Source organism: Rhincodon typus, chromosome 11 (assembly GCF_021869965.1).
Source record: "Rhincodon typus isolate 14 chromosome 11, sRhiTyp1.1, whole genome shotgun sequence".
NCBI classification, from domain to species: domain Eukaryota; kingdom Metazoa; phylum Chordata; class Chondrichthyes; order Orectolobiformes; family Rhincodontidae; genus Rhincodon; species Rhincodon typus.
In genome coordinates, this window is record NC_063342.1 from 54,228,467 (window position 1) to 54,240,074 (window position 11,608).

The 11,608-nt window shown below is 38.1% G+C and overlaps 1 protein-coding gene across 2 annotated transcripts in view; it reads right to left on the reverse strand.

Moving 5' to 3' along the window:
- dmd (dystrophin) overlaps positions 1 to 11,608 on the reverse strand; it is a 1,291,331-nt gene that overhangs the window by 755,839 nt on the left and 523,884 nt on the right. For both annotated transcript variants that reach the window (XM_048602828.1, XM_048602824.1), the window contains exon 41: positions 3,869 to 4,019. In XM_048602828.1, coding sequence (XP_048458785.1) covers positions 3,869 to 4,019 — 151 coding nt within the window. The remainder of the gene's footprint in view (positions 1 to 3,868; positions 4,020 to 11,608) is intronic.

Genomic DNA, 11,608 nt, shown 5'->3' on the forward strand with positions numbered 1-11,608 from the left:
TGTGTTCATCCAGCCCTGCACCTTGTTGTTTCGGATTCTCCAGCATCTGCAGTTCCTACTGTCTCTGATTCAAAGCTAATGGAATGTTGGCCCTTACTTCAAGGGGTTGGAGTATCAGAATAGGGAAGTCATAATGCAACTGTACAAGGTGCTGATGAGACCACATGTGGAGCACTGTAAGCAGTTTTGGTCCCCTCATTAAGGAAAAGGTGTCATTTCATCAGAGGCAGTTCAGAGAAGGTTCATTAGGATAATCCCAGGTATGCAGGGACTGCCTGATCAGCAAAGATTAAACTGGATGGGACTCTACTCATTGGAGTTTAGAAAAATGAGAGGTGATCTCATTGAAACATTTAGGATTCTTAAGGGGTTTGAAAGGGTAAATGTTGGGAGGATGTTTCCCCTCACGGGAGAGTCTAGGATCATAGGTGTCCGCATAAAGGAGTGTCAATTTAAGATGGAGATGAAGAAGAATTTCTTCTGTGGTTGAGAATCTTTGGAATTCCTTGCTACAGAGAGGTGTGGGAGCAGAGCCTTTGTATATACGTAAGGTTGAGATGATAAACTGATGTTTAGTAAGGGAATCAGGATTAATTGGAAAAGGGCAGGAAAGCAGATATGAGGAATGTCGGATCAGTCATGATCCTATTCAATGACAGAGCAGACTCAAGGGGCTGAATGGTCTACTCCGTTCCTATTCCTTATGGTCTCATGATTTTACTCAACTTCCATTTCCTCCCCAGTAAACTTGAACTCCTTCTTTCAAAAAATGGTTTGAACATAATAAACCAAATTAACAAAAAACACAATTCATATTAACATGATTACATCACTGATTGACTCTTAGATCTGAACATACGATATAGGAGCAGAAGATGACCCTTGAACTTGATTCTCCCTCTCTTTCTCTCTTTCCCAGGTAACAATCTTTTTCAAGACTGCACAGCAGACAGCAGTGAAAAATGAATACATTCACAGCAGAAAGACAACCAAGTTGACAAATAAATTTGACACAGAACTAGAAGATGCCATAATGGATGCAGAACTTGCTCAATTGCCTTCAAGTCAAATTTTCAAAAACATAATGGAGAGGACCATGGTGTCCCCATCACAGAAGCTATTCGCCACAGTGGGGCATGATGAATACAGTAGCACAAATAGTTCTGGAACAGACCTGCTAACAAACACCTGAAATTAGTCAAGTACAGGGAGAGAGAGAGCGAGAGGGCGACCGAGAGAGAGAGAGAGAGAGGGAGAGAGAAAGTGCAGCTATTTCAGATACAGTTATGCAAAGTAAAATCAATTTCAGGTTTTGGAACGTCATTTTTTATCAGAGAATTGATTTGAAATAAAATATTCCATTTTCAAGTGCAAAATTGGAACATCCTATGCAAGTAGAATTCAGAAATTGAACAAAAAGCCTGATCTGAGTAGCAAACGATCCCACTTATCCCATATGTTACACTTAGAATACCATTTGCTTGCTAATTTCCATACTTTCCACTTTTCGTATCTGAACTATTATCACTTAATATGTAGGATACTGTGCTTGGTTTTAATACATTGTCTCTGCCACTAAAAATTCTTAACTCCAATACTGAAATAACTTTTCATTAGGTTTCAAATAGATTATCTATCGACAAAGGATTTATAACAGTCCAATTACTTCAAACAAAACTGCTACGGCAGTCCAGAACACAATGTAACTTAAAACACCTAGAAACAAAATAAACCCACAAAACTGCCCATTGTACAGATATACCAAATATAATGTTATACATTAGGCTTCAATTGAGAATGCCGGCTTCATGAAAAGCAGAAAACTAGAAGTCTTGCTCTTCAAATAAACTACATCCTGTTTCCTCATATGTCCAATGTTGCTTAATTCAGTCATGCCTCATTAAGGGAGTGAAGAGAGTGGTTGGGGCAGAACCTCAGTTGTTCACCAACAGTAACATTGTCTGGTTGTGGATGATATCACTACAAGTTTTCTTGTATCAATTTTAAGCACAACAATAAGTGGTAGGCTGTGGATACATTATCACTTCTGTTGGAAACAAAGAAGAAATGCTCAAAGAACAATCCAAACTACCTACTTACATTCCTAGCTCAAGGTTTGATATTTCAAATTCCCTCATCAATGGCACCCTAACACCAACTGACACAAGCTCTAGAACAATCATATCTAGCTGCACATCCAATACATTAATGCTGAAATTTTACTGCCCTATCATTACAACCTTAACCAAAAATCATCTTCTAATAGATTAAATTAATTGCCTTTTCTTCATTTACAAATCATAATATGTTGTTATTTCATGATAAAAAAAAGTATCCTCCTGCAATCCTAAACTCTGGATCACATAATTCATGCTTCCGGCTCTCATTTGACGTGACCTCAGCTCTTGGTAACACACTTCAGGCACAGTGTGAAGTCGATGGAGAAGTTACAAAACAGATTTACAGAAGTGGTTCCAGGGATGAAGGATTACAGCTACAAGGAAAGATTGCTCCTCTGGACTTGAATCTGGACAAGTGTGAGATTGTCTACGTTATGTTTAAGAAAGGTAGATCAAGGAACTGTGAATCAGTAGAGATATTTAGGAGTGCAGTTATAGCAAACATTCAAAGCTCGTGGGCAGGTACATGTACAAAATGAATTGAAAAGCATAATACAATATTTCCCCTTTATCTAAAGAGGGCCGCAATACAGTGAAGTGCAAGTTATGTTACAGTAGTGCAGAACTCTGTTCGGAATCCATTTGGACAATTCTATTGAGTGTGTTGTAACAAATACACAGAATATTTTAAAACTTATACATAATTGAGCACTTCCTGTTATCTTGCCTTTGTCCTCCTTCATTCAAGGCCCCACATCCATGTATATGACAGAAATTGGTAATGTAAACTTGTCGTACTGCAGTTACACCACCTCCATCCGTGGTGATGCAGTGGTATCACTGCCCGCCACCCCCAGGCTAAGAAAAGCTCCAAATTGCTATACACTTTGCTTCTCAACTATAAGTAGCATAAAAATGATAGTTTCATTTGTCTAACTTTAGTATGACAGCTGAAGTACAACTACATGCCCCTATCCAATTATCTCCTGTATTTTAGCCTCGATCTTTTGACTTCGATACTTGCACTTCAAAATGTATGCCCCGTTAATTTTACGTATGGGTCACCAAGCACTGCTCATAAAGATCTGCATCACTAATCTAGTAGAAGACAGAACACTTAACAATTTCTATTACTGCAGAGCTAATGGGATTTTTTTTATTGCCTTCCATCCCACCAGACTTGTATCTGTAAAGTCTTCAAAAACAATTCAGCCCATAAAGGCTTCTTTATCATTCTCCTGTAATTATACCTCAACATATGCTGTCTCTTAAGCGTAAATAATTGACATATTACTCCATATCCACAAAGAATACAGGTTTACAAAAAGTGTAAATGATGACACATTCTTAACACAATGGAACATGAGCTAAATACAAATCTCAATGCTTCTTAAAGTTGTGTCAGTATCAGAATATCAACCATAGATTTATTCTTCCTTAGCCATCAGAGTTATTGGTTAACTTCAATAGTCTTTGCATAACTTAACAAATCTAGGGTTGCAAAATTCAGTACAAACTGAGCAGAAAGCACAAATATCCAGAAATAAATATTAAAGATCTTTTTGATTGTTGTACTCCTAATGTTGGTAACAGCAACCGTGAAGTAAACAGTTCCAGTTCTTTACAGTTTTCCTTTACGAAAATGTTATTACCTTTGGAAGCTGACTCTCGTATTTATTTCCTAACCAGGATTCATTCCAATGTAAAACTGTGGTCATTTCAATTAGGAACACTTGATGCATAATTACCTTGAGTTTCTGTTGAGTTTTCTCTGGCTCTATATTTTCAGTATCCATCCTGGTGTCAGTCAGGATCTGCTCTGCTTCTGTCATCCACGTAGCCAGGTCTTTCATTTCATAATTGAAGGTGCGCCACTTCTCCACAGTTCTCTCAAACCTCCTGGGCAAAGGACAAGTACATTTTTTATAAGTTTATCCATGAATTAACATGAATTTATATATTTTCAGTTCATAACTTAATAACACTGATAATTCATAAAATCTCTCAAAACTGCCTACATTGTACAATACCCAGGGTTGTACATCAAGTACATAAACTATTATTATTCAATTGAATTGTTTAAATTGAAGACTGATGCACAATTGTTTTCCACTAGAGAAGTCAGTAGATTTATTACACCACTCTAACTGGAGAGCTAACTTACACATTTTTGCTTTTTTCTCCACTTTGTTTCCTGGTAAGTTGTTGCATTTGTGGTCAGAGTTGATTTAAAAATAAATAAACTCAGTTTCAGCTAAAAATATCATGAATCCCTAAGGACATGCATGCTTGCTACTTTGAAATGATGTGACAGAATGCACAAACATTCAAATGCTTTAAAATGTGGATATTAAAGGGATTTTTCTCTCAATCCGGCAAAGCTTGTGGCACAGTGGCAGCACCTCCACCTTGGGATCGGGAAGCTCTGTGATCGAGTCTCACATGAAGATATGTTTGGCCATGGAAGGTATATTTGTCATGTTGGACAACAGGTTGATTATCAGCCTGGAAGTCCTTACAGTATGTTTGATGGCAGGTGGCAAGAGGAGTCTCTCCTGATCAACCGTCATGCAGGAGGCCATACTAAACACCGCAGTGCTTTGCCTGTAAGCGTGGATCAATCTAGCGTGAGTCCGTGGCTTATTGCTCAGAAGCAGCATTGGAAGAAAATACAGACTCTGAATATATCTCCTTCTTTACAGATTTTCCATGTTGCGAAATATTAATGTTAGAAACAAGTTCATACAAACCATTTGTTGTGACACAAGACTATTTTTGTTTAAACAATTATTACAAACTGTTGTGTTATTGTATAGATTCCAGACAGGGAGTATATTTAAAATAGTTACCTGACATTATTGCATGTGAAAGTATGCTACAAAGGAATCCAGCTCACCTTCAATTACTCTCTCAGTGGAAAGAGTAATGGAATAATGGAATGAGACAAGTACAGTATGTTCAGTTAAATTTACGTAATGTACAGTAACATCATTAACACAAACTCCAAATTATGTATACGTCTGTGATACTATAGTAATTAATAAATAGTTGATATACTTAATAAACATCATTAAATTTCAAGAAGAACTACATCTTTGTAGTAGATGTTACCTGAGATAAAACATAGGGCAGCTTTCAGATCATAAACTAGCAGAGGTGTTTGACCAAAGAAACCACATTTGAAAGGCTTGCATTATTAGAACAGAAGAATCTCAAGACATTTATCAAAAGGAAAGACAAAACAACCTACACTCTTCCCACACATCTTGTATTACAATTAATCTCAAAGCTCAATTCATTTCAAGTTCTGAATTATTTATACACCTTTATAACTACAGTTTGCCTAAGGAGAAATACTACCATATTCCAAAGGCAATTTGTTATATCAGAAGCGCTTTGAGGTGTTTCTGATAGATTTGACCAGACACAATACAAATTAAAACTTTTCAATCATTTCATTGAGGCGTCAATTACAAGCAACGCAGCCCTGCTGCCACATAATGTAGAAAGCACCCTGATTTTAGCAGATGACTTTTCAAAGATTCTTGGTAGCAGCATTTGCACTGGTAAATAGAAATGCCTGTTGCTGACACGCTATGTGTGGTCTTCTTTTCTGATGATATGTGAGCTGAATACGCAACGGCCAAATAGAGATGAAGTATAGATCAGCCAGTATCTAATTGAATGGTGAACAGATTCAAAGCATGAAATACTCTATAACTGTTCCTATTCATGGACTAATACGCAAACCATCATTTGGGCAATGTACTCCATGAATGACTAGTTCTTTTAAACCATACACCCGTAAGGGTCTGTGCCTTCATGAGGACAAGGGAAGTAAATTGGAGAAATAGAGCTGTTAGTTCGCTGAATAATACTGCTACCTTATGCATTGCAGACATGGGAAATCATAGTAAGCCTCAGAAGTTGGAATCACTACATGCTTAAATATTTACAAAACTGGTAGTTCCTTCCTGTGGCCAAATCAACTTTTCTGATAGTCACTATGCTTGATACTTGTTCATTTGATGTCTCCCACACTGTGAAGTTATCTTAAAACTGATAAAATATACATCAGGCACTTGAATGGAGAAAAGGCAAGTTGTCTAATTTACAGATGATTTCAAATTAGGAAGTGCAGTTAAATGAAGCATGAACTTGAGAATTATGATTATTTGTTGGACAAAATATGCAATGATATATGGACAATGGCACACGAATGAATAATGGCATATGGAACTTTGTAAGGACAAAGACAAAATAAATCATACAATGTAAAATATATAAATGTAAAATATAGGGGAGGCATTGGCTTAGTGGTACTATCACTGGACTGTTGATGCAGAGACTCAGGTAGCATTCTGGGGACCTGGGTTCGAATCCCACCATTTGAATTTAATAAATATCTGGAAATAAGAGTCTAATGATGACTGTGAATCCATTGTCGATTGTCAGGAAAAACCCATCTGGTTCACTAATGTCCTTAAGGGAAGGAAACTGCCATCCTTACCTGGTCTGGTCTACATGTGACTCCAGACCCACAGAAATGTGGTTGACGCTCAACTACCCTGCGGGCAATTAGGGATGGACAATAAATGCTGCCTGGCCAGCGATGCCCTCATCTCATGAACGAATAAAAAAAGAGCACTTTCATCCTTCAGGGACAATTTAAGCATGTTTAAATTTTATACGATTCACAAGCCACAGTGTAACTATACAAATAAAAATGGAGAACACAATGAAAAAATTCAGCTTCAAAATTGTTTAGGCTCTAGTCAGGTCAGGCCTTGAGTATTAGATCAGATGTGGTCACAACAATGCACAAAAGATAGTCTGAGGTCTTGAAGAGAACAACAGTATGATCCCTCATGTCTAAATGCCAAACTTTTGAAGAAAGACTGGAGAATATTTTTCAAAAGAACTCAGGAGAGGGGTCTGCGCAGAATTGAACGACAGCAACTGGATGGAAAACTGGATGGGCACAGGTTTAAAATAATAAAAGTGAAACTTAGTAATGATGTTTGGAAGTTTGCCATCACAAAAAAAAGACACAATTATGAGCTTTGTAAGATTCTGAGGTTGTAAGATTCTGAGGAAGTGTCACTCAATCTGAAACGTTAAGTCTGATTTCTCTGCACAGATTCTGCCAGACCTGCTGGGCCTTTCCAGCAATTTATATTGTTTTTTTTTTGCAAGATTGTTGTATTTCAGGACAGTCTTAAGTTTAGAGAAAAATGAAGTAGGTCATGTGATATATTCTGAAATCTGACTAGCAATAGCCCCTGTATAATAAAACTATTAAAGGTTAAAGGAAGGCCCAGATTGTTTTGCTGGGAAGATGATGCAAATTGATAACATGGAAGACAACGACAGCAGTATCCTTGTTTATAGGATTTGTCTGCTAGTCTCTAAGGTCTCAGGAAGGGGTTGAGAATGTTTTTATATTCATTCATGGAATGTGGACATCATTGGCAACACTAGCATTAGTTGCCCATTCCTAAATGTCCTTCAACTGAATGAGCTGTTCACACATTTAAGGCAGCAGTTATGAGTTAAACACACTGTACGGGAAACTGGACTGACATTTAGCTCATGCTAGATAAGGATTCCACACTTCCCTAAAGGACATTAGTCAGTGAAATAGGTTTTTACAACAATCCGTCACTATAACTGAGCACTGGTTTTATTTTCCAGACATATTAACTGAATTTCAATTCCATCAACTGCTGTCTCTCATTTCCATCCTTTATCTCATCCATGTACTTGGAATTTCTATGTGTATTATACTACAATTTGAAGGTTTAAATGGTACAAGGGATGGATAGGCTCCTCTCATGGGTAGGCTCACTGCAGTCTTTGGAAGGGTTTACCCTGTATTGGTCTTCACTTTCATCCAGCTCAGTAGTTGTTCACACGTGACTGTAGCTAGGCGTGGATACTATCAGACTTATCCTCGGCAAATTAGGGATTTGCCTACTCTGACATGCAAAGACTGATTCTAGGAGACTAGGAAGGGGAGACCAGTATAAGGGCCAATGGTCTTAAAGGTAGGTCAGCATCATGCTGTGGATCACACAAAGTTTATAAAATGTAGAAGATGCTCTGGTCACCCACCACATTCAGAGCCATTTCTAGCCATGGGTTAAATAGGTTGGGACTGGGGTGCACGAGGCTGATATTGGACCAAGATAGAGGAGGTCAGATGTTTGACACTGACAATGTGCAAAATTCCCGGATAATCCATGTGCTATCATCTTTCATTTATCATCTATCATCTGTCATCACATGCCCAGTGGTAATGGCCAGGTGATGTACCAAGCAGTATGCATTCACCAGGAGATCTAGCTGTGAACCTCACAATGACGGTTCAAGATTATTTTTCACTGGCAGGAAGCAAACTAGGGATTCGGCAGCCCCTGAACAGCCTTCTCAGGACTTTGTTGCTTAATTCCTGAGTATGAGTAATGAGTTAGAAAAGGTGTTCTACCAATATTTGCTTTGCCCCTTTCACCAGCCAGACAAAACTGGAAGAGATCCCAACAACACGGTCATAAGTTAATCTCAAAAAAGACATTGCCACAAGTGCTAATGATGGCTAATCATGGGCACTGCCACATCTAACAGTTCACAGAGAAGCATTGCTGTTGTTGGTAGAGAGGTGGCTTGGGAGCATCATCAAGATCATTGCACTCTATCAGACTTAGCAATTGGAGGATGGTTAACACAACAAAATCTGTGCAGATTGGACCTTCTTTCAGACTGGCCATGAAAAAGAAGAATGGTGTGAATCTGGCATAGACTTTGTTGTCACAAACTATCACATCAGGAAATTCACTTACCTTTCTGCGGGATTGATGATAATCTGATGATGCTTAAGCTCCTCTTGCATGACAACAGACAAGCAATTCTCACCAGTGTATTCAGCTCTTCCATGAACAGCACAGAAGGAGAAGGGCAAATTCTACGATCCCCACATATTGATTATTACTATGCCATAGTCAGACCAGTTAATCATGCTTTGTGATGTCAATGCAAAAGTGCATGCAGATCAGGGTTGGCAGATGTAACATTGATGGTCTTCTTTTTCTGATGACACATTCTGAACATGAGCTCTTAATTCCAAAACAGTTTTCCATCTTACAATTTGCAAAATGATATCTAGGGGCACCCCATGCTATGCACTGGTACCCAAACATATGTGATCATAAGGCAGAGGGACAGACAGAACGTAATAAAAGCCCTGCCGGCAAAGTGGCTTGCTGATGTCCCTCCGTCTTCCAGGTCCACAACAAATGTCAGCAGCTCGGCAGGGTCGCTGTGGGCTCAGTGCTCATCTGGGTGCACCATGTGCTTCAATAGCAGACGCAAGGGATGTCGGTGAATTCTGGGGCTTCTGTTGAGTGGCAATTTGTTCCAGGAATGACGCATTGTGCCAGAAAATGGGGGCAGAAATCAGACAGGTGAAATACCATCAGGGTGGAGTAGGGAAATGAATTAAGTAAGTTTGCTAAGATAGGGAGAGAGAACTCGCAAGGTCTCTCAGTGACCAAACCCTCCAAAAAAACTCAATGCAACTTGAACTTTGCTAAAAAAAACACAAGATTCAGCCCACTGAATCTGTGGTGACTCACAATGTTTGTAAGTTGTATTGTAAACTACATACTTCACTGTCAATTGTGTGCAATAAAATCTTGCTCTGTGGATTCAAAAGGAAGTCATTTGATAAGATTTACTTACATAAATAAACATTTAAGTACACACTTTGTGTTCTCCTTCACTTTCAATTAGCCAAATAATGACAGGCAATGAAAATGAATCCTTAGGTATCAAATACACCCATAAAGTGGCCTGTATTAAGAATTGCCTCTGCTGATAACTTTTGTAAATAACCATAGGCCCCTAAATTAGTCCACTGTGGAATTCCAAGGTATCTTATTTCCATGTTTTCAATTTTTAGTTAAGCATTGATTATATTGGATTCCAATGTACATCTAATTGAGGCTAAATGCAATTCATAGGAAGTAATCTCAACATTCTCCTCTGTCATCCATCCTGATGTTCAAAATTTCTAAATCAAAGGTAAAGTACAAATTTGATTAATAAGCCAAGGGTAAATTTTTCACCAATTATCCCTTGTTAACTGATCACACAGCGTTGTTATTTGATCATCTCATTTTAATTAGACACCAAAATGACCTCACTAATATGTGGTTTTCACATATGTAAAATGGAGGAACAAAAGCTCAGTTTAAAAAAAAACACATATTCAAGTAGCCAACTGCTTAGTGTTTACTTCCAATAGTTTTATATGGATCGATTCAGAAAGGTGTATACTAAATAGATCATCTAAGAATGACCATATGTTTTAAGTTTGCTCCATTTGGCAATTTGATTTTCAAGCTACTCCTAGCTTACACTTTAGAGTTGCTGTACCACACGGTATCTTTACATTGTAAACTTGCCTGATATTATTAGTCAGAGATAGCTCTAATTGAATTTGTACGAGCTGGAGTCTTGCGACCTTATTTTGATGGTTAATTGTTCTTCTTGAAAACTTTCTGCCATACTGCTGGTATGAGATTAATTTAGGCATCTAAAATGTCAAGACTGATACTGAGCTTTGCCTGCTGCTTTTCCCAAATGCTCCTAACAGTTATTTTGTTAAAATGGTCAATAATTATTGATTCAATTATAACGGAATTACCCACAAATTTCTGATTGAGACCCACAATGTCAAGCAGAGATTTGCTTCAGGACCGATTTCAATCGCCCATCTTACAATGCAGGAATCCATATAAATATCAAAACACAAATTCAGACATTAGCAAAGTAGTTTCAGTACATTCAGCTAATTTTCTGATAGATTGTCAACATTAATTTCTATTAATTTATCATCTTCGGTTGTAAATATGTTGCTGTTTGACTGGATAACAAACAGCCGTCTTGGCAGTGTATGTATCCTTGTTATAATTAATGTTAATTCTTATGTAGCACTTTAAAAAGTCAACCACGATGCAAGTACTTGCTTGCTTCACCGTGCCGTGCATTTGTTGGGAGTTCCCAGCAACAGCAAGGTCAGTAACCTTCCATATAACACTATAGTCTTCTCAGCCTAAGAGTTAACAGCAATCATAAGACATTAATAATTCAAAAGAAGGTCATCATTAACCATATTTCAGCCTTGGTTGTCTCCAAAATGTGTCTAAGCATCAAAAAGTGGTACAAAGACCAATAGAATTACTTGCTGTAAGGTAGCAACAGCTGAGATACGTCTCTGGAGGGTGTTTGCCCCACTTGGTGAAGAAGGTATGTACCACAATGTGATACATTAAGCAAATAAGTGACTGACCTGATTGTAGAAGCATGGTATACATTTTCACAGATAGCAGGAACTGCAGATGCTGGAGAATCTGAGATAACAAAGTGTAGAGCTGGATGAACACAGCAGGCCAAGCAGCATCAGAGGAGCAGGAAGGCTGACGTTTCGG